At 38.5% G+C, this 23,754-nt stretch overlaps 1 protein-coding gene across 2 annotated transcripts in view; it reads right to left on the bottom strand.

The window, feature by feature from the left end:
• lin7a (lin-7 homolog A (C. elegans)) overlaps positions 1 to 23,754 on the bottom strand; it is a 46,366-nt gene that overhangs the window by 9,346 nt on the left and 13,266 nt on the right. For both annotated transcript variants that reach the window (XM_042511220.2, XM_042511221.2), the window contains exons 2-3: positions 16,809 to 16,927; positions 5,740 to 5,811 (exon numbers count right to left, since the gene is read on the bottom strand). In XM_042511220.2, the coding sequence (XP_042367154.1) occupies positions 5,740 to 5,811; positions 16,809 to 16,927 (191 nt within the window). The remainder of the gene's footprint in view (positions 1 to 5,739; positions 5,812 to 16,808; positions 16,928 to 23,754) is intronic.

The raw sequence follows: 23,754 nt of genomic DNA on the forward strand, positions 1-23,754 counted from the left end.
AGGCGAGTATCTTGGCACTTTGAGGTCTTTGACGCTCCCTCCAGGCAGCATCCCCATCTCCGCTCTCTTCCATATTCATATTCATTTCTGCTCATTTCTCCCTCCTCCCTCTCCCGCTGCCTGTTTTAATCTGGTTGTTGTATTCTTCCCCCTCTTCCTCCTTTTCTCTCCCTCTGTCCTCCTTCTCCCTCCCTCACTGTCCCATTGTGGAGCTAAAAGGCAGCTCCTCAGCATGCACACCGTCGCCTCCCAGACCTCACAGCACATCGACCTTCACAACTTTATCCGAAAAAACAATCTGGCAGATGGCCGGCGCCTCTCAAACACAGGGGAGGCCTTTCAAATAAAAAGCTTGCTAGAGGATACTTTCTCACACTATACAGTGCAAGAATGACTTAATATATCCAAAGCCACTTGATCATTCGCTCATATTTTTTTTTTTTTTTTACATTGGGAGCCCATATAGTCCCTGTTTCCATTAAGATCAGTAATAAGGGCCTGGAGCCAAGATTTAGAAGCCAAATTGATTTAATTAATGAAGCAATCAAAGAGAATCGAGTTGTTCAGGTGAAACACAAATCTCAACTGTCGGGAGATTTACCGTCTTGCTAACTAAAGCACTCGACAGGCAGATGAGCAGCATATTTCACGCATTTCGTCATTATTGCCGCAGCTGCTTATAGATTTAATTTTCAATACTGCTGCTAACACTGTAAAATCTGACAAGTTGATTTTACTGAAAATAATCTTGGAAATTGATTGTCTTAAAGTTGTTAAATTAGATTATTTTTACTTTATATTTAAGTGTTAAATTTACCTGAAATTTATCTGTATTTACTGGAGTTTGTGAAGTTGTTGCAACTTAAAAATGCCAAGTGAAATTACCTTGTTCTTTATAACTTCAGTAAACTAAGTTAGTCTGACTATAATAATAACAACAACAACAACAACAACAACAATAATAATAATAATAATAATAATAATAATAATAATAATAATAATAATAATAATAATAATAAATAATAATAATAATAATAAATTGTAATATTTGTAATAATCATTGTAATAATAAACTAATAATTTTAAGTTGCAACAGCTTCACAAAATTAAGTAAATATACAACATTTTAAGTAAACTAAACATTTGATATAAAGTAAGAATAAATAGAGATAAATATTTATATTTACTTAGGTTTTTTTGTAGATTTTTTTCAAGTAAAATCAACTTGTCAGATTTTACAGTGTAAAGTGTGCATCTTATTCCTTTCAGACTATACATGATACTAATTGAATGCAATTGGCACTGTGCCCTGGCTTTGTGAATCTCTCTCCAAAAAACTTTTCAAATTATCCACTGCTCCCAGTTGAGAGTGTCCCCACAGCTAAGCCAGCTAAGGCCTATTAGCTGTGTGCTTAATTGCCCAGTGGATATGCAATTTTAATACAGATTTAGGAGCAGTAACTTTACAAAGTTTGGGGCAAAGAGAGAGAAAAGTAGAAAAGAGTTTTAAAGCTGCTTAAATCATGTCTTTGTGCTTGCTTCAGGCTTAGTAAAAAGACTTTTTTATGTCTCATCTTATCCATCACAGTTTCTTTGGGGAAATTACTCCACTATAAAGATGTTATTTAGTAGATAACACAGTGGTGCCCACTTGACAAATGACAGGAGATATTCCAAATGTAGTAAAAGATATGTAATTGGAAGAAAGCAATACTTTGTTGACAGCAAATCTTTCCTTTAAAAAAAAAGCCTCTCTTTGTTTTGTTTATAGTTTGACATTGTGAGAAATATGATTATTCACTGAAGAGTGAAATAGGAATATTGATATTACTCTCATGTCTGTGCATGAAGTATGAAGCCAGAGCATGGATTTATGAAGAGAACTGGATACAGCGTTGGAGGTGGGGCCTGGCTCATTCCTATGAAATTTGCTCACAGGCATATGAAGCCAAAAAGTTCAACTGGTGCATAAAAAGGATTGTTCTCTATTTATCAGAGGAGGGAGGGGTTTTTTTTACCCTCCCAAAGCTGCAAATATTTTTCCTCCCTGAGTGACTGGGAAAAACTACATGGCCCTCCTTCCACCATAAATAACTACATATTTATATATCCACACTAAATGTAAATATTAGAACCAATGCGACATGCAAACTGGACTGGAGTGAGAGTGATTTCTTAAGCAAAATGCAAATCCTCCTTACAAATAGCATCATCGCACAAGTTGTGTGCACTTCTGCAGATTATGGGTGTTAGACTGCCACCCATAACTGGTTTGATAAACCTACATGTTATACAGCCAGCATTAGCAAAATGTGAATATAGGAATAATGACAGTTTTCCAAAATGATCTGTAGCCTTCACAACAGTAGCTGGCTTATATCAGTACCCAGGCATGGTGGACGTTATTATATTTTAAAGGATACACTTTGATGTTTGAAAGTTAATTGTTGAAAAAGAAATCTTGCAATTGAAAAAAAAACCCTTCATTTTTCATTTTTGTCATCTGTTCGCAGTGATCTTGACCTATGACTCCCAAATTTTAATCAGTCCATCTGTGTCTCAAAGGGGAATTTTAAGCCCTATGTGAAGAAATTTTCTCAAACTGTTCTTCAGAAAACACGAGATAAAAACAAGGTTGCAGTGACCTTTAAACCACCAAATCTAATCAGTTCATCTTGAGTCCAAGTGAAATGTTTCTGCCACATTTGAAAATAATCGCTCAAGGTGTCACGTTCACAAGAATGTGAAAAACAAGGTCATGGTGACCTTGACCTGTAACCTATGACCATCAAAATCTTTTCATTTAATAGCTGAGTCCAAGTGGATGTTTGTGCCAAATTTTAAGAAATTCCCTCAAGGTGTTCTTGAGATATTGGGGTCACAAGAATGGGACCAAGTGACAATCTGAAAACATAATGCCTGCAGTCACGGCTTTCGCTCACGTGAGGGCATAAAAAGAGAGTTTTTACACTTTTGTTAGTGTACAGATTAACACTTTGAACCCTGGATCAACAGCAGTTTTTCTTGTGCCGCATTCAGATGCCTTTCACAAATATTTCTCTTCAAAAACACAGGGAAATGTTATGAGTATATTGCAAGAAGTTGGTAAAAGGTGACAAGAAAAAAATCTGAAAATTAATATTTTAACAAAGGAGAGAAAAAAATATTTTAAAAATAAGGAAAATGTCCAGAAACTATATATGAGAATTATATATTCAGAATTGCAGAATATATAATATGTTTTAATTTTTAGCATGTGTTTTCAGGTCATTCTTCTTGTTGTTTTTCTCTTTTGCTTTCCTTTTTTGTGCTAATGTTTAGGGGATTTTTTTACTAATTTTATGGGCCATGTCTTATTAAGTTGCTCATTACCTTCCCCAGTGTTTTTGAAAGAAATCAAACTGTTTTGCTCAGGTTTCAAAGGGTTGAACCAACAAGTTATAGGTTGTAAATATCATTAGCTGTGTTTCCAGCCTAAATGCTAATTAAAGCTTATCACTCCTGACTCTCCACACAGACATATGAGAGGTATCAATTTTCTTAGCTGACTCTCAGCTCAAATATATATGTGTTTTTTTTAATGTGTTCAACTCTCCCTTTAACCAGGTTTTCAGTGCAATTCACCAGACTCTGCACTATTGTGCTGGAGGCAGAGCGTTTGTTGGGAAAGGCAACAAAAGAGAAACAGCTCTCATCATCTGAAGCCTCGCTCAGTCTCTCTGCATTCATCATCCTTTTCTGTTCGCATCCTCCTCCCACTCCCTCTGATGTACTGAAGAGGAGTGGACCCAGCTGGACACTGAACAAGTGAAGGACAGAGAGGTGCTCTCGTCTCTTCTCCCTCCCCGCATCTCATCATCCTCCTCCACATGAAATCAGACAAGCCTGCCCGCTTTGTTTTCTTTCATAAAGGTCTCTTGCAGGCGAGGTGCTGACAAGTCCCGCTCAAGTGACTCTCTTCCTTTGTGTACCAAAACATTCACACTGCAGCGGGAAATGTCTCCGCTCTGATTTTTTCCTTCACCTGGACACGGCTTTTTTTTGCTTAAAAAGTATTAAATAGTCAAGTAAAAGACACAAAAAATGAGTTTTTTCAAAGACTGACATCTTATATGAGTTGAATCAATGAGCAAATATGAGCTGTCATGTATAAAAAATTCCATGTGATGAAATAACGCTGCATGCAAATATTGAATTAGTTTATCTTTAACGGATTTGTTACACTTTAACCGAACAACAACATGAAGGCATCGCTCTGATAAAGCGAGTCTGTCATTTCTGATAATAGCAAAACAAATATATGCTTTTATCATTACATTGTTTCACAGAGTTGTTTTTCATCAAGGTTGTGTAAAGGGATTTCAAGTGACAGCAGTGTCGCTACAGCAAATAAAATTTGTGCCTAATGGGAGTAAAGCTGGAAATCTAGTGGCGGCTAATCTGATGGTTCAGGGGCGGAAATTATGAGGAATTAAAAAAAGATTACAGCTCAAATCAAAAGTATTTAATAACTGAAGATTGTTGAATCTAGGATGAAGAGCCAGACATCCTGTTGGATTAATACTGAAGGGAAAAGATTTTCTTTAAGAAATTAAATTCTAAGCACATTTTGAAATCTGTCAGTCTTTCTTCTGGGTAAAAGTCTGTTTTTGATGTCAGTATTGATTACAAGTTTGTTTGACCTTGTGAGTTGTGTTATTTTCCCCCAAAGCATACTAACTAAAAAACTGAGAACAAACCATAGACTTTATAAAAGCAAGTGGACGTGGTCACCATGTGGTTATTGGCTTGTGGGTTACCTTTTTGAATTTTTGCGTTATTCACTTTTTTCACTTTCAATAGGGATTCCAGACTCAGAAAATTAAAAACAATTCATTATTACATTATTCAGCTATGAAACCAACACACACACACACACACACACACACACACACACACACACACACACACACACACTTTATGTACTTTTATGATTTCATGCTCAAAGTAAGCACTGGAAATTGTTTAATTCTTTCTGTCTCAAACTGAGATTAACTGAACAGCATCAGTTATACCTGCATACTGACTCAAGTTTTGCGTATATACAAAACTCTATCTCATTTGATAAATAAATAAATAATACTATAATATTATTGCAAAACAATGCATATTTTCAGAATGCTATGCTTATTTGTGGGTTGAGCAGAATACTTGGATGAAACGTGTGTCCAAGTATCACGCAAGTAAAATGTGTCAATATCCATATTTTAGGTGAATAATCTCTTACTCGTGATAAAAAAATGATCTCAATCCTGAGGTTGTTCTTTAGTTTTCTAATAAATAAAATAATAATAAATATAGCAACTTCTGATGAACCCATGTGTTTGTTTGGTAATGTTCAGTAATGTTTGGTAAATGCAGTTAAGCAGAAATGTCCTGTGTAAAGACAAACCAAATGTCCAGACAGCAGCAAAAAATACACTTTCGGCAGTGCTTAAGCATGTTAAATTGAGCAATCCTTTGACTTATTCCTAGAAACTGGCACTCTGATGTGTTGTTGCTTAATTACACACACACACTATTAATGAGGGCCATTAACAAAGTAGAACATACTCTACTTTTTCAATCAGCTTGGCCAGAAGAAATGATGATATCACAGGCTAATGTGATTAACAGATAGTTCACCACTCATTTAAGTCATATTTTCATGGTTTTATTGCAGTTAATAAATGATTAGAAAAGATCAGATCCAGATCTTACCTTGGCCGTGGCCCTCGCCTGGTACTCTGGACAGCCATTCACTGTAATGGTTTCATGCATGTACTGGTACACCTGAAGGAAATGAAGAGAGACAGGTGTTATAATTATGCTTCACATGGTTGAAAACTGAATCACCGCAGCTCAAACAGTTCATTTCCATAGTCAAATAATGGTGTTCACAGCTGGCTGTACAGACATGTACGGCATTAACAGGCTGACTGATGGGAAACACACGGCGCTCAAGCCCAGATTTATTGTGTGCTTGTACTAATTGCACTAGCCAAAAGCACGTCTGCTTACACTGGTCTTACATATGCAAACAGTATGTAAATCTCATTATTGTGGCCTCAGGTGCATTTGTAGGCAAGGCCATGCAAATAAAAAGTTTTGTCAAATTAATTTGTAACACAAAATCCCTTTTTATTGTTTATGGAAACAGTAGCAAATCAGGAAAGTGAGGAAGTTAATTCTGCGTAGGAGAAAAAAATAGAATATTTCAGTTACTGTATTAAGGGTGTTTAAGAGTGCAAAGGAATCGGCCTTGTATAAAGCTAGTCTTCACAAAATCCATCTGAAGAGTGTTGCTGATGTGTGCAGCACCCTGAAATGAATACATTTCTTAACAAATAAAAATTCTTAGCACAGGAAACCTGATCCTGACCTTGCAGCACAAATTGCTGGTCCTGAATTGGTGCCAAGAACTGGGTCGCTGTACATCCAGTTGGGTGAAAAACAACATTTTCTGCCTATTCGCTGAGGCAGACAGAATCAATACAGACAGCTGACCTTTCCAGTTAAGATGTCTTTTAAAGACACCTTACGACCAAACTTGTTCGAAGAGGATAGAGACGGAGTTGAATGTGGATATGTAGTTAATACACCGTAGCACAAAAGTACACGTTTCTGTGAGAGCACTTCTGAATGCCGCCATTCAAATACATCTCCATCAAACCGTGCTGAACATCAAATAAAGGACAGTATGAGGTGAAATTTTAAAGGTATAATTCAGATCTTGTTAAGTGTGGCTGTATGAGGAACTTCTCCATAGTCAGTGTATTACCTACAGTAGATGGCAGTCGGCATGCCCCCAGTTTGGAGAAGCAGCAGGAGTACCAACACAAAAGCTAAGCAATGCACTGCTGCACAGTAAGAATTTCGTACAATGCTATAAATGCCCCTGGCTAAGTGGTAGGAGCAAGGAGTGTATTAGGATGGGTAACAATGAGAGTTTCAGGAAGAATAAATATGTAATTAGCAGTTGCAGTGGTAATAAAAAAAGATAACTGGGGGACAAAATGAAGCTGCCGTGCAGGCAGACAGGGGCCAGAAAACCCTTTCGTGGCATTTATAACGCTGTGCTCAGCCTCAAAAAGTGCAAAGGTGGAAGAAGTCCTCGGGAAAAAGTTATCACTGGGGAGATGAGCGTGTGTGTGTGTGTGTGGACTGCAGGCGTATGCATCAGCGCTATAAATCAACAAAAACGTGTTGCGGTGTGAAACGTAGCGCCGCACCCTCATTTGCTCTTTGAGATTCATGAGCAAACAAGACAACAGAAGCTCAGGGATATTTTTCCTCCATCTCTGAGATCTGTACATACAAATATCTCAGGGTTTGTATCCTATAAGCACACATCCTTTTTGATGATTCAGAGAAGCGAGGCCTTTGTAACGTTGAACCGTGGCACGTCAAAGCCACCAGGCGTGTTCGCTTCCAGGCGCGCTGCCACGCTTTGATGAGAGACATCATGTAGCGAGTGGAAACAGATGATTAAAATTCATCTCTGAGCCACAACATATAATATGTCATAGAGGAGAGTTTTGAGCTTATTTTTGCACTGAGGATTTTTCATCACTCCTCTGATTAGAATTTGATTGCTCGTTTGCTAAATTAACTGAAACCAGCCTGAATGTAAATGTGAAACAAGTGGATGTGTTTGTACTTGGAAAACTTTGTCTGCTGATGTCATGCATCTTGCAGTAATTTATGTGTTTCATTGAGTCAGATGCACCAACTCAGCAAAAAAAACATTTCCTCTGGGAGTTTCTGTAATCAGCCCATACATCTCAGTGACTTTGAAGGGATAGTTTGGATTTTTTGAAGTGGGGTTGCATGAGGTGTTTATCCATAGCCATTGTATTGCAAACAGTAGATGTCAGTCTGCACAATGTACTGCGAAACCTATTTTAGTCACCAAAAAATATCAATTACACTTTGAAGGAAATAGTTGGTTGATTTTCAACGAAATTTGTATCTTATCAATATGAGTAGTTTGTGTAAATGAACTGCGTTAAACATATACAATTTAAGATGATTTTGTATCTATTTTACTGCCTATTGTATTTTTTTTTCATTTCTTTTAAAAAATTTTGTTGATGTTTTTTTTCAAATTTCTTTTTTTTAAATGGCAATTTGAACATTTTTTGTTTATTTAAAACATCATGCTTAGTGATTTTTTTTTCTTTTAAATTTTTTGTAATTTAAAAAAAGTTTTGATTTTTTTTTCTTTTGAAATATTTGGTGATTTTTAAAGAAAACATGCCTTCCAAACCAGCGTGCCCATCAAAATTACGCCATATATCAAAGCCAGAAAGTGTGAAAATGGATATTGAATTTTCAAATTTCTGACAGTCCTTGAAAACAACATGTGGGAGAGTGATAGCATGGGTGCTGTGTGTTGGAAAACAGACTGATGAAACTTGTGTTATAGTCACCAAAATTAATTGCCCAATGCAATGACGAATCAGAATCTTGGACGGTCGTCCCATTTCATAGGGTTAGATTTCACAGAATATATAGAATATATAAATAGGGCATTACATCACTGAAATACAGTAGGCTATGATATTTCTCTCTTATCTTCCTGATGGTCTGAATGAGCAGCTAAACTTGTCAAATGTCGCTTTTTAGAAATAAATTTGCTAAATATAGAAAAGTCACCAAGTGGGCAAAGCTGTTTGCAACTTTTCTGGTGCAGGGTGGCATTCAAAAACAAGAGTTGGGTAAAAATTAGAGATGGGATTGGGTCATTTGGCTTCATCTATCTTTTAAACCAATGGTTTTTGGGCCTCCAAACATTAATCTCCGTTATTGTGTTAAGTATCGGCTCTTTTCAGACGTGACAGGAGGTTTTACAGAAAGAGCTGCAATGCTTGTGTAATATTTGGCATCTAGAGTGTGAGAGGGAGCAGCGCCACAGCAGCAAGTTAAAAGAGTGTGTTCTTTCACAGGGTGCACCAGGGATAGACTTAAAAACTTTTTCTTTTTTTTTTTTTTTGCAGCTGAAGGCTTAATTAATGACCACCGAGAACACAAGGGAAGCTGCCTCCTCTACCCTAACAGATTTTTGTACTCTTACCTCATTTATTCTTTCACCCCATAGTCGCTGAAGTAAACATTGGACCCAAAGTATCTTCTAAAATTCTGACACTAACTAGGTACTTTTCAAGACAAATCAGGGGAAAATTAAGCTGTGTCTCTATCTCAGTAACAAACTAATGAAATCTTGCAACACAGAATCACTTCTAACTGTTTGGTGCTGATCTGTCGATCTGTCAAGTTGGCAACTCATGTTATAAAATAACACTGTTATCAATGTTAGTACACTCGCCTGGCATGCTTTATAGTTAAAAAACAGCTTACTTGCTACAGCTAATAGATGTATATACTAAAATGTACAACTACTAAAAGTAAATGATTGCTGCTAGGAACAAAATAACTAAATGTATAAACAAATTTTTTCCCACTTTCACACTTTCAAAATTTCCCAATTTCACACTCGTATTAACAACTTTGGAGGGCCATTCATGTGCTTGTAACTAATAAATACGATATTTCTGAGAGGCACAGAAAGACAGCATATGAGCAACCACTTTCTCACATGATCTATTGTTATTTTAAAATTATTAAGTAACACAGCCGCAAAATTCTCTTATTAACACTATATATTTATTTGGTATTAGGCTGCAGTGCTCTAAAGGAAACAAAACAAGATGCACATTCAGTATGTCTCTGAACCTAAATGCAGTGGCCTGAATAACAGAGCCATATCCGAGAACAAATCGCTGTGTGCTTTTGAATGTCAGTCTGCTCTTGTTGTGGCTGCACTTTGCTCTAAAGAGGCCAGTTGTCCTGCAGGCATCTTTTCAATTCCCCCTCTGCCTCTGTCTTCGCTGCCCATCTCTAAAACACTGACACCATCACTCCGCCCTCTCCGACATGTTTCTCTTGCTTGGTTCACCGCAGTGCATTATTGTTAAACACACAAACACACATTTTTCGTGATAGGATGCAGGCACTGTCACCTACAAGGAGGACGTCACACAGCCAGAGAATAGAGAAAGATGTCTGCAGGGCAAACTGACGTGACAACGCTGCTTGTAACCATGGCGTCCTGCTTCTTCTACTGAGTCAGAGAGGCAGTTAGGAGGGAGGGGGATGGGTAAAAGAGGTCTTAGCCTGGTTGATGTTGGAAAAGGATGAAAACCAGCACAGGACTTGACAATACACATTAAATCTCGGCAGTGCTATACAGGTAGAAAAATGTCAAAATTGGGCAGATTAGAAAAGTGGAATCAGACAACTTTGAAACTTATTCAATCCTAACATTTCAAAATTATGTTTGTGTGATTATTGGGGCCGCTGCCCAGAAAGTACCAGCTACAGAGGACACACTGTTTTTTTGTCTTCCACAGGTACTCTTGTTGTTTACTGTCTGCCATATTTGCAACTGTGCATAGTAATTGCAAAAAACATTGAAACTAACGGTTATTTTTTAAAATTGCAATTAAAAGTGAAGAGAAATGGGCCAAACCAAAAACTAGAAAAAAACTGAGTTTCTCACACAAAACTGTTGTTTGTGGGACCCATCCACCTCCCCACCCGCTTGCTCTAAGCCCATTTGCGCTCCGCATATTACGTGGTTACCCAACCCGTTCTCACTCCAAACTCCGAATGTCATAGGTTGATGTGGCCAGGATCCCTAAAACTCATAGGTTGATGTGGAAGGTCACTGACCGACCATCACCATGTGACGACATCGGAGAGAGATGGTGTTGATCAGGCTGAGGCGGCAGGCGATGTCCGACGGTGCATAATTACAACAGCAGCAATTTGGTCCGTCTGCGTTCTCATTTGGTGCCATCCAGGGTTGTATCATGTGCATGTGAAAGGTACCTTTAGGCGTCAGGAACGTACATCCAAAAAACTGACAAAGCTGCGCTATTCAACAAATTTGGAATGAGAATGGACTGGGAGAGGTGTTTTCTGTATTTATATACAGTCTATATGGCATATTTCTTTTTGACATAAATCCAGCTTTCATCTTCCCAGGAGATTGTACCCAGTGGCAGAAAGGATCGCATAGTGACAGAGAGACTTAACGGGACAAATCCAAACACGGATGATGTCATTATCCTACAACCATTATATTGTACAATCAACATTTACTTCATAATGATAAGTTAAAGCAAATACTTTTCTATTTCCACTTTAATGTACCTTTCATCCTTTAATTTAATGTGACGTGGGAAGCGGAGGCATCAGGATGGAATCAACACAAATCCTCCGCCCTCGCCTGCTTTCGCTTTTATAGAAAAACACAGTCAATTATGTTGATTGAAAATCTCTGCTGAAGTGGAAAATCAGCTGCAGTGTGAAAGCTGCTATTGCTCTGGCCTGCTTTTTGCACTTCCTGCGTTCGTCAAGTGGGACCCTCTAACCCAATATATGGCGAATTCCCACTCTTCATCATTTCCAGCTGGTTAGCTCTCCCAGTCATTTCGTCTTGTGTCCTTCCTTTCCCATTTGCAAGGCTGATTGACCCTGACAACTCATTCAGGCTGATGCAGTGAGACTAACGCACAGGCCCCAGATTCTACCCCCACTCCGTCATTGATGAACGTGGCGGGGAAAGACAACCAGCTCATCAAACTCTGCCTCTTTGTCATTTAGCCCAAACGCTGCGGAACAGACTCTTCCCACTGCTATCCATTCTTCATATTGACACCCTGCCTGTCATCCCTAACAAGGCTGATTCATGTTCCGTAAGTTTTATCGATGTAGAGTGCGGGACCAGGTCTGCAGGTGGACTTACAGTAGGGTTTTTACGACAACATTAGTATGTCCATCTTGTCGGGCTCTGCGTCGACCCACCCGACTGTGAAATGAGCTACATCACATGTGTGTGCAGAGGAAGGAATCAGATTACACGAGGCGCGGACACGAAGGAAAGGTCATCTGTTATAATGAAATGTCACCGAGGTGTGTGTGATCAAAATTAACAACAAGGGGGTTGGACTTACAGTTTAACCTGCGTTTTATGGCTCTTTTAACTCGAGGGTAGTTAACTCTGATGGATGACTTACAGGAAAGAGAAGTGAGTGCAGTCAGAAAGAATTAGAACCAAATTATACAGGGAGGAGCAGAAAAAAACCAAAGCTTTAAAGTGGAGAAAAACTCTTCCTTTAAAGAACTTTGCCAGTGTTTTGTTTTTATACTTTTGTACTTTTTTAGACTAATGGATGCATTTTTCCTTTTTCCATTATAATTTTGTGGTTGAAACTTCTGATTTATTTCCACTAGAGTGGTGTGTTCATGGGTAGGTGGGAAGCTTTGACATCTCATATCTACAAAAATCTAACTGCAAAAGACAAACTAAAATTGAAGTAGTGAAAATGCTAATGAGGATTTCACAGATGTCTCAGCGCCGATATGATGTTGCAGTTTGACAGTGGATTTTCACAATTTGAGGCTCTTATGACTACATAAAAAACACACACAAACATATCACCCAGTGTTGTGGCCATTCAGAAGATCACTGTTTTTTCATAAAGCAGATTAGATTGCCTCCAGAGACTGAAATAAATTTCAACAAGTAACGACAATCATGTTCTGTATTCTACATTTATAACACAACAAATGTCATAAAAATCAATTCAAAATTAAGCAAGTTCCAGTCGATTTTGCAGTGAAATCTGCTTTTCTCAATACACATGTATATGTTTACCAGCAGATACTGACTGCCAATGAGGTATCTATATTTCTATATCTATGGTTCTGTTGGCATAATATTCAGTTCACATTATTGATGATCACTTCATTATTGGGGATCCTTGATTTGCATTTAAAGCAGCCCAGATTACAGATTCAAATGCAGCAGATTTGTTAGCAAAACATTCATATTGTAGACTCCAGCATAGTGTGACAAAAGATATATTTCATGATCAGTAATGTTTTTAATGCAAATTCCTTCCCAAATGATGTTATGCAACTTAAAACATCAGACGATTTTGTCTCTTTTTAGATGATGGGAATGAAAATGAGTCATCCTCAACATTTGTTGTGTTTTGGTTTCAGAATGATGAAGACAGTTGGAGAACAATCGGCTACAAAAACCTCTACGGAATGATTTTTTCCCCTTCAAAACTATCATTACTTTCCCAAATGATTTAATGATTTTATCATCTCAAATTGCTTGAAAAATAGTGCACATAGCTACTTTAAATGGGGGAAAAAAATATCTAATTGGGTGATGATGCACACCCACCCAGGTTCATGTTGAGCCTTGAATGTTAACATCTGGCTCGGCTGTTGCCATGTGTTCAAATAACAGTTTATCTGTCTGTGAACCCTGTAAATGTTACTGCTCTCTCTTGTCACAAATATCTTCAAAATATTCAACATATGGTTGGCAGGAAAGTTAAGAATACTGTATTATTGAAAACTGCAGCAAATTGCCCAAAATGTATAAAAACACCACTGTGATTCTTCAAAGTGGTGTTGAAAACATTTTTTTGTGCCTGAAATAGAGGGCTGTAATGTGTTGGAAGAACAAATTTGTCTGGTAAGTGAAACATGTGGATGTGAACGCTCTCTCTTTGCAACAAACACATTCAAAAAGATTTGTGCACATCAGGCCATTCAGCCCTAACTGCTGCTTCCCCACTGAGATTCTTTTCCACTTTCTTCTCCGAGCCTGTCTTGCAGCCGCAGCATTGGAGGACACAGCTGTTGAGAAGTGCGATATTCCACCACAACAACTCCTCTAATGCTCTGCTAATAACAATAATAATCTACAGTATGCAACGGCCTGCACTTACAACCTGTCCTCCAGCTGGCTCAGCACCACAAAGAAGCTGTTGTATCATCAGCTCTCACAAACCTGTAATCGACCATAAACCACAGTCAGCCTCTCTGCAGCCACTAATCCCAGAGCATCTCTGATGGTTTCCCTGGTGACTGTGTTTAGCCAGCTCTTTGTGGGAGAAGTGGTCTGCATCTTTGCCTCTTAGAAAAGGGCATCTGCTGCTGTTGCTGCTGAAGCCCTTTTCAGAGGTTTTTCAGAATCATTGTCATTGCACTCCAGTAACTGGCGCTGAGATCACTCAGCCGGTTGCCAGACGTGCAGTCAGTGTTAGGATGTGCCAAGCTTCCCCGCGAGAGCCAGAGCAGAGCTGGACCCTGTGAGAGGAGTGTTGTCTTCCTTTCTGTCACTTTTCATGATGTCAGACTTTTTTTAAGTAATGCTCTGTCCGAAGCCATTTCTCCTAATTGGTGTCATTGCCAGCGTTGGTGACCTTTTCATTATTATAATGAGGCACAGTCTGTAAACAAAAGTTTCTAATGAGTTTCTATGAGAAATATGCTGAGAAGACAAAATAATTACTTTTAGATGGGGTCTTTAGATGCAGCACCTTTCTGGTGTTAATTGTGTCTCAAATGGCTTTTTCTTCCCCATCAGTAAATAATTTTTTTTGGCATTGTATATATCTTCAAAACATAAAATATGTTACATTTACACATTGTAATGTAACAGATATGTTAAAGCTTTTTGTACTTTTTGTACTTTGTAAGTCTTCACGATTAACAGTGTATGTAACACTGTTAGATTTAAGCACAAAGGCTAGGAAAACACCCACATTTGGTGCTTCAAAAGCAGCTGGAAAAACAGGTACGGGTTACTACAAAACACCCACATTTGGTGCTTGAACAGCCACTAGAGTCACAGCTATGGGTGCATAAAAATACAGCGAGAAAAACATGGATGGGTTGCAACAAAACACCCAGGTTTGGTGCTTAAATTCAGCTGGAAAAACAGCATAAGGTCACTACAAAACACCCATGCTGGTGCCTGGCTGGGATTTTTATGTTGTTATTTTATTCATTGTGTTTTGTTGTGAACTGAGAATGTCTGTATGAGCTGTTATGGTGGAAAATGAGATTTCCCAAAGGGGAATAATAAAGCTTTTTAATCTAATCAAAATATAAGTGCATTACTTTGTAGCAGTGTTTGAAATTGTGACGGTACATAAAAGTTTTCATGAGGCTATTTCATTTATCCCCTTATAAATATCGAAGTGACAAACAAAAGGTAAAGAGTTGAAGAAACAATCTCAGCAGCTGGCCTACAAATCCTTGAGTCACTGATACAGATCAATACTCTAGAACATTATCATTATTTTGTGCTCTGAAGCAGTAAAATCTTACTTAACGTCCCTATAATTTACAACGTAACGACAGTCGGATCACGTCTGCTTTCATTCCAGGACAAATTACATGTTGACTTTGTTTACAAATTAACTTGCAGCACGGATGCCATCATGGCGTCTGTCATCTGTCTCTCCGCTCTTCAAAGCTGTGTTTGCTTAACAAATACATGTCACTGGGTGCTGCTGCAGTATATCACAACAGACAGGACACTAAATACACAAGATCTGCTGTTATCAGCATGTGTAGTGGTGTCATGTAAGAGTGAACGCTCTTGTTTGTTTTGTACCCCGTCCTCCTGATGAATGGTGTTAAGATGATGGATCAGTGGGTGGCTGCTGAATCAAAGCTTTCAAAAGCAGGAGGAGAGAAACTCCTCTGTTTGCGTTTCACACTTTATTCCGTCCCTGTAAAATGTGATTAAAACCAATCTCTAACAGTGATTTGCTTAATTAAAATTCAGTGTAACGAGCTTATCAAACCTTCAAGTTAATGAAATGCTCATAATGTTTTCTGGCCTCCCGATTATTGAAATGTTCTGTGTGAATTTTTCATGCAGTCAGAAATTCAGTGTTGCTGCTCGGCTCCAGCAGTAATAAGGCAGAGCAATAATCTCTGACATTTTCATTATGCCGCAGTCATTTTTGATTGATGTAACACAACAGTAATTTACAATTTCGTTGTTTCAGAGCCATAATTCCTCCCGTGTATTGTTCTGCTAAGTTTCCAGGCATCAGTATTTGCCTGGGAGCACATACAGCAACAACATCTAATGTTATCGTTCACCTACAGGAAAGCCAAATCATGAACAACTATATTAACAGCTTTTAGCATGCAAAAGAAGGAGGCTGCATGGTTAATTATATTATAATTTGTATTGGCCACAACCAAACGTTTTGCAGACAGGGACATTTACATCTTACGCAATATTCTGGTAATAAGAAAGATGGCACTTAACACATCTAACAGAAATATAAAGGGCCCTATCTTACACCTGAAACAAAGTGGTGCACGGTGCAACTGTCATTGCTAGCTTTGGACCGACACAGTTGACATTTTAAGGCCAGAAGCTTGAAAATGACAACTGTCTAAGCAGCAAATGAAATATAGTCTATCTATGGGTGTTCAGTTCCTAAAATAATTTGAGATCAGGTTGTTGTGAAACCTGGCCCCCTTTACTTCTATTTATCAAGAATAGCCACCTTTTTTGGATTCTCTGTTCACTGCAGAAGCAGAAAGTTTTCTTATTTAAGTCAAGGTAACACCGGACGAGTAATTGGTATAAAAATGGCCATTTTTTGGGTGAAGTATTCCTTTAAGGTCTTGACAACACAGCAACTATAACTGAACCAGCGAAAGAACAACAGCTTCATCAACAGCAACTCCAAGGAAAAAACATCCCAGCAGCGAGTACGATGATTGATTGGAGGAGCACTGCAACAAGGAGTGCTCGCACAAGAAAGGTCATCATATAAAAAGTGAAAAATAAAAATAAATAAAAAGTCTCCCAGAAGAAAAAGTATGAAAAGACATGAGTCATGTCGGTATTCACGGACCAGCGGCTCCCTCCCTTGGCAGTGACTCACCTCTCTGATGGCTGTGCAGAACTCGCTCTGAAGGACCTTCTTCAGGGACTGGAGCTTATGACCGGGAACGTCACCCGACTCCTGCAGCTTCTCCAGCAGCTCAATGGCCCTGGCAACATCTGGCAAAAAAGAGACAGAGAATGGGTGTGAGTGTATGTGTGTGGGGACTTATGCCATGGGACAGAGGGGGGAAAAAAATGCCCCATTCAATTACACTAACAGCACAGGCGCTGGAGCGAATCAATGGGTGGGATAATGGAAATAGACTTAGTCAAGGCCAGCTGGGGCAAGAAAGATAGAATAGCTATCCCATCCATGGATCGTTTGCATTGGCTCAGCTATATGCATGAGAATGAGGGAGAGAAGGAATAAGTCAGGCACTCATTTGTTCAAAGGTAACACTTCCTGTTAAGAGTAGGCACCGGCGGGCATTACGAAGCATTTACACTAAACCGTAAGCCTTAAGTTAGAGGCTGTGACTCTGGGGTCTACTGAGCTCTCCTCCCCTAATTAGCTTGAGCTGAATAAGTCCGCCAGCTTGGCTGATTAATTTCTTGCCCTCTGAAACTGGCAGGCCAAATAGAGATACATAATGGAGGGAGGGGGAAGTGATTTGGTACTCAATCACTGGACTTGGACTGTTGGGTCAATAACATGTTTTATTCAGCATGTGTGTCCAGAGAACTGCGACCACACAGAGAGAGGTGTTGGTACGGTTACACAGTGGAGCAGTGGTGTTTACTGTCTTAAAGTTTCACACCACAAGCTCCCTTTATGCCCCTCACTGAGAAAAAAAAGCAGTGGGAAAAAATCTTTTTTTGAACTTGAGATTATAATAACAATAATGAATGTATATTTATTTATTTTTTAACATATCCCATAGTTTCTTAAATATAGGCCAAGCGGTAGTATTTGCCTCTAATAAAATTGTTATATACCCAATAAAAAAGGGTTAAAAAAAGGCACAAAGTTAGTTTTTAGAATGTTTTTAAACCAATTTGACTTTCTCCATTCCACAATTTATGAAGTTATTTTACTGAACATTATTTTCCACCTGCAAACAGAACGCCCACACCTTATCTGACTGACAGCTGTGCTGCTGGTTTAGATTCATGTCACTCCACCATGCAACATCGGCATCATTTTTTAAAAAACCTTTCACAGCTCCAGCAGCGTTTGGCTGCCCGACAGGGATCGATCAATGCTGAACAGACGCGTCCATATTTTCTCGACTACCGTACATGTATTCTGCATCAGCTGCACCTGCCAGTACATCAATATGTACAGTATGTCATAAAAATGAGGCAAACAACTAAGCATGACATGTTTACCTGTGTGGCAATCAAGTGTACAAATAGCCCTAGTGATCATACAACAATTTAGATCCTCAAAATGCCAAAAATAAGTTCAAGCTTCAGTGGATATAATTGTTGGGTGCAGCTCTAATGACAAGTGCAGATCTGAAGGGAAAATATACCTTTAAAAAAAAGGTGTCTGATATCTAACGAGCTGTGAGTAAATCCAAACTGACTAATCAGTTTCTCACTACAAGGCTGCATCAGTGTCTCTCTTCACAGTACACAGTGATAAATTGTGCGTAGATGCATCACACTCACACCCAAACACACACATGCTGATATTGAATTCTGGGAATATGGGAGTAACTCAATAAAGCAGACCGCAGACAGAGGAGCTTTTACTGTTTGCAGACCTGTGGGAGACAAGAAAAGAAGTAGACTCCAGCTATGACTGTGTGAATACTGTTTAAGGCCATAAAAAGGAAAAATGGAACACACTAAGATCGTGCCCTTTATTGCATTTTGCCTCTTATGCTACATATGGTTGGCATTGAGCACAGAAATCAAATGCCGGTTTCTATTTTAAGCACTCTGTAATAAAGCACTGAGGATTATATTGATCTGCTTGAAATTGCAAGTTCAGTTCCCATCGAAAGCGGTTACAGCTCGCGAGAACTGGTCCGGCGGGAGTTGTATTGGCAGATTAGAGCTGGCAGCGGGTCGAGTCATCATGATGATGCTCATCAGCCATTAATCAAACACTCTGCTCAGAGTGGAGGGTCACAGGTTCGTGTAGAGAAAATAGAAATAAAAGACCTATTGTGTTCATTTTAAGGTTCATACTGGAGTATTTCGGCTTTCTACTGGAACATGTTTACATGCTTTAATGTTCAAAAAACACATTTTTTCTTCAAACTGTCTGTGCTTGAACACCTGTATTCACCCTCTGTCTGCAATGCTCTGTTAAAGTGTCTTTATCTTTAAATCCCCTCCCTAAAAAGCCAAGTTTGCTTTGATTGGTCAGCGTTTCAGCAGGGAAAAAGGGGGGAAATAAACATCAGCAATCAAGATTGCGTGTTTAATGTTTGTATGTAGCTACTCAGTGCACTTGTGGCCGGGTAATGACTGTATATAGAGGCACTTTCTCTCATTAAAAATTGTAAGAAAAAAAGCTTCTAACCACAACCGGACATGTTCCAGCAGTAATATGATCTAAAAGTGAAAATTTACAACATCAACAACCATGATTAAATGTTTCCCTAACATTAGCATGTAGCTACATGTAGCATTGTGATTGCTGATGGGGAATAACTGGAACAGATAGTTGCAGCATTTTCTTTCATTTAAAATCACCAACAAAAGCTTCTAAACACAACCACATGTTTCAGCAAGAATATGATCTGAAATCTGCAAGAAATTAACAACATCAGCAACCAAGATGAGATGTTTCCCTAACAATATGTAGACCTGTGTTTGCAGCTGGGGAGTGACTGTATATGGCAGTACTTTTCCTTGTTTAAAATTAACAATAAAAGCTTCTAAACACAAATAGACATAATCCAGCAGGAATATGATCCAAAATCAGGGAAAAATTAACAACATCAGCAACCAGGACTACATGTTTCCCTGATGTTAGCATGAAGCTTCATGTAGCAGTGTACTTGCAGCCAGGGGATGACAGTGTATTTTGGGACTTTCTCCCATAAGAAATGACCAATAAAAGCTTCTAAACATGACTGGACATGTTCCACTTATGATCCTTTGCTTTCTGTTTGTAGTCTGTTATTTTGTGCTTGAGTGTCCATTTGTTTTTCCTTGTTTCATGTATTAATTTATGTTTAGTCTGTCTCCTGTTTTATTTTGTAGGTTCAGTCCTGATGCATTATGTCTGGTTTTTCTGTCTTTGTTTGTTTTCCTTCCTTAGCAATAGTCTGCTCCGCCTTGATTGATTTCACCTGCCCCTCCTGCAGTCAGCTCACCTGCTCTCACCTTCCCAATTAGTGCTTAGTGCTTCTTTGTCAGTTTGTCTTCATTTTTGGTCTGGATTTTTGTTATCTGCTTTCTTGTTCCTGCTCACCGTAACCTGCCTGATGTGGGGTAAGTGATATCTTACTGTAAAAAAAGAAAGAAAAATATGAAATATCACCAATAAAAGCTTCTAAACACAACTGGACATATTTCAACTGGAATATGATACAAAATCGGGAGGAAATTAGCAATATCAGTAACCAATATTCAATTTTTCCCTGACAATAGCATGTAACTAGATGTAGCAGTGTGTTTGCAGCTGGGCTGTGACTGAGTAGCCTATAGCAGCATTTTCTACTATTAAAATGAAATTGAATTAAAAAAAAAACTTCTAAACACAAACAAACATGTTCCAGCAAGAATATGATTCAAAACTGAGAAAAAATTAACAACATTAGCAGCCAAGATGATATGCTTTCCTGATGTTAGCATGTAGCTACATATAGAAGTGTAGGCTATGGATGTAAACACTTGCAGAAGCATGCCTGGAGCAGATGATTCATCATAATCTGGCACTATGTTGAAGCCAAAGTAGAAAAAAACAGTTGGAAAAACAACAGCAGTGATTGAAAACTGGTAAAGTACCCCTTTTAATAGTCTTTATTTAAACCATTATGTCCTCAATGGTGTAAAATTTACTAATGGCTGAATCCAGAGTTATTTTCCAACTTTAATTCATGTAAGCGAACCCAAGACTCAGTGGGTGGAGGATGAAAACAAAATGCTAGTAATGCTTGATCTGGGTAATTTTCTACCTGGAAATTAAACCTTTCTGGCTTCATGCACAACTGAGCAACTTTCATAGGAATGAACAGCGCTCTGTCTCAAACGCTGCAGTTCTCTACATCCATGTTATAGCCACTTTCCCTATTATCATCTGAGAAACAAATCCACCATACTGTGTTTTTAAAAGCGTATTTTCTGCTAACTATGCCATATTAATTTTTTCCTGTCAAGGTGTGTGGCTCAGCTTTTGCCCCCAGTGCCTTCGTATAGGAATATAACACAGATTCTGTAAAAGCTTGTAATGAGCTGGTACATTTCCAAGCAGCAAGGGCATCTGTCTGGAAGGTTTATAAGCATTTCTCTCTCATTAAACAGAGGTCAAGGGCCATCCAGGAAATATTTTTTCCCCTCCTTTCTGCCATTATTCGCCTTCACATGCTCATTAGCACCATTTTCCTTATCCACATCAAGGACTTTGACTAGGCGTTTGGAACTTAACTTCAAAGATTGATATTGCAGACATTTTTTGCTGGTGCTTTCATCTCGCTGATCAAAAGTGATGCCTGCTCATTTCCTGATATAATCTTTCTGTTTGAATTTGGGTAAATTGCAAAAGTTTTGCATCAAAAAGAGGAGCTGCTCAATTATGTGTTACAATTATTTTGATAACTGTAATGCTGCAGCCCAGTCGCTTAAAGAAAATGTTGGCATTGTCCGTTTCTACTCCACAAATATGTTACACTTGCCCGTCTAACATATATATATATATATCAATGTTTCTACGGTGATGAAGTATAATAGCTGACTTTGTCATTGGGCGTCGAAGGGATTGGTGTATGACATGTCACCTAGGTGAGACACCTTCCAAGCAGCATTGGTGTGGTATAGCATCTTGTCAGTGTTTCCAGTGGTTTTTTAGGCTCAAAATGTTGGTGTTTTGGAGCAACTTGTACGTGTTTCCATTGGCTGTTTAGGTTGCAAATGTGTGTTTTTTGCATCTCCATTATGTGATCCCAGCTGTTTTTTAGGCTCCAAAAGTGGATGATTTGTAATGACCCCATGCTGTGTTTCTGGCTGCTTTTTAGGCTCCAAACCTAGGTGTTTTGTGGCAACCTATATGTCACAGATTTGTAGTGACCTGTCTGTGTTTCCAGTTTCTTTCTATGCTCTAAGTGTGGGTGTTTTGTAGCGACTCATTGCTGTTCTTTCAGCACAATCAGTGCTACTAAAAGCAGTTGTTTTTTTATGAGACATTGCTGCTTTTCCTACTGGGATTGTATCCAAAACCCCTGTATTTTAAGCCGAAACATGATATTTTCATAATCATAACCAACTGGTTTTTGAGTCTACACCTAACCACACATTATCCGCAGCATTGTCAGAAACGTAAACTTTCAGGGTTTCAACTATTTACTGTAATAACTTGCAAAAATAACATATCTGTGGTTTGCAGAAATACCAACATTTTTTCTGCCTTTCTGGTTAAATCCTGTAAGCCTGCTCCAGTGTATGTCTTATGACCTTATGCAGTATTATCCCAATGCAAAAGCACAGAGACACAGAAAAGGTGATTACAGGTGTCTACAAAATGAATGGTAATAAGTGGTTATCATATAGCTCTTTCATTCAAACGGTGCAGCTCAGAGGTAATGAAATGTCTGCCGGCACTGTAGTGGCACATTTACTGCTTCCAGTGATGTCTAATCTGTGTCTGTGAAGATTTTCTGCTTCACTGTCACACTGTTTGTCATTCACACGGGAGATACCGTTGTGAGAAAATGTGTAAACAAATCAAAGTAGTGTTGCATGAAAACTGGCACATGCCTGCTGGATTATTTCTAGCACGTAATAAAGTGCAAAAAAAAATCTCTCTTTTGTTTTTGTCTTAACTTCTGAGCCGCACAGATTTAAGCAAAAGTGTCCCATGAGTGCACTTCAATACCCACAGCTCTGCATGCTTGGTGTAAAAGTAGGACATCAGATGAGCTGTGTGACTGATCAGAGGGGTGTAAAAAAACCGAGGTAAAAGGCATTGAAGGGTTATTGTGTTCCATGACACAGCATGCTGAGATAACTGCAGGGGATCTCAGTTACGTCACATTAACAGGAAAAGATTTTCCGAATCAGATGTGCAGCGAAAAGGCATTTTACATTACCTAATAGTCTGGCAGCAAGAGAGAGGGGGGGTAAGCTCCTGGATGACCCTTTGCACTATGACATAATCATGGTGAAAGACCACACTCATCTCATGTAGCACCTTTAGAGGAAAAAAGAGGCTGACAGAACAAATGAAGCACAGTTGAAGATAACACAAAGTATGTGCTCAACACCCACATGGTGTGCTTGTTAGATGCAGTCTATGAATAACTTTAGCTGCAGGGTAATACATGAAATATGATCGCACCCGTGACTAACCAACAATGCTTTGCAATAACAACATGCATGAATACAGCTGGATTTGGAATAAGTCATAATTAAACAGAAACTGTATTTCAAGCCATGCATTTCCTTCGACTTCACCGGTGATGGAACATCAACTTTTATATTATTTCACTTTATGCATCCACCACTTTAGGTAAATATCAGGGGTGGGTGAAAAATGAATACAGCATAGTATACCGAGATATTTTGTGGCAATATTATATCAATACAAATGCAAAGTATATTTTTTTCATATTATAAATAATAAATATAACAAATACAAATTAAATTTATGGTAGCCTTCAAGAATCAGAATCAGAATCAGTTGCTTTCTCAGTCCACTAAATACATTTTCGCATCAATAAAAATGACTACAATGAGATTAATAGACTGAAAATCTTATGTTATTGGATAAAACAGAGTTTCCATTTGCTGTTGAAAAAAGGTAATACATCGCAAAATATTGCAATACA

The sequence above is a fragment of the Plectropomus leopardus genome, chromosome 22 (genome assembly GCF_026936395.1).
Source record: "Plectropomus leopardus strain MGB_pleo_1.0 chromosome 22, ASM2693639v1, whole genome shotgun sequence".
In the NCBI taxonomy this organism is placed as follows: Eukaryota; Metazoa; Chordata; class Actinopteri; order Perciformes; family Serranidae; genus Plectropomus; species Plectropomus leopardus.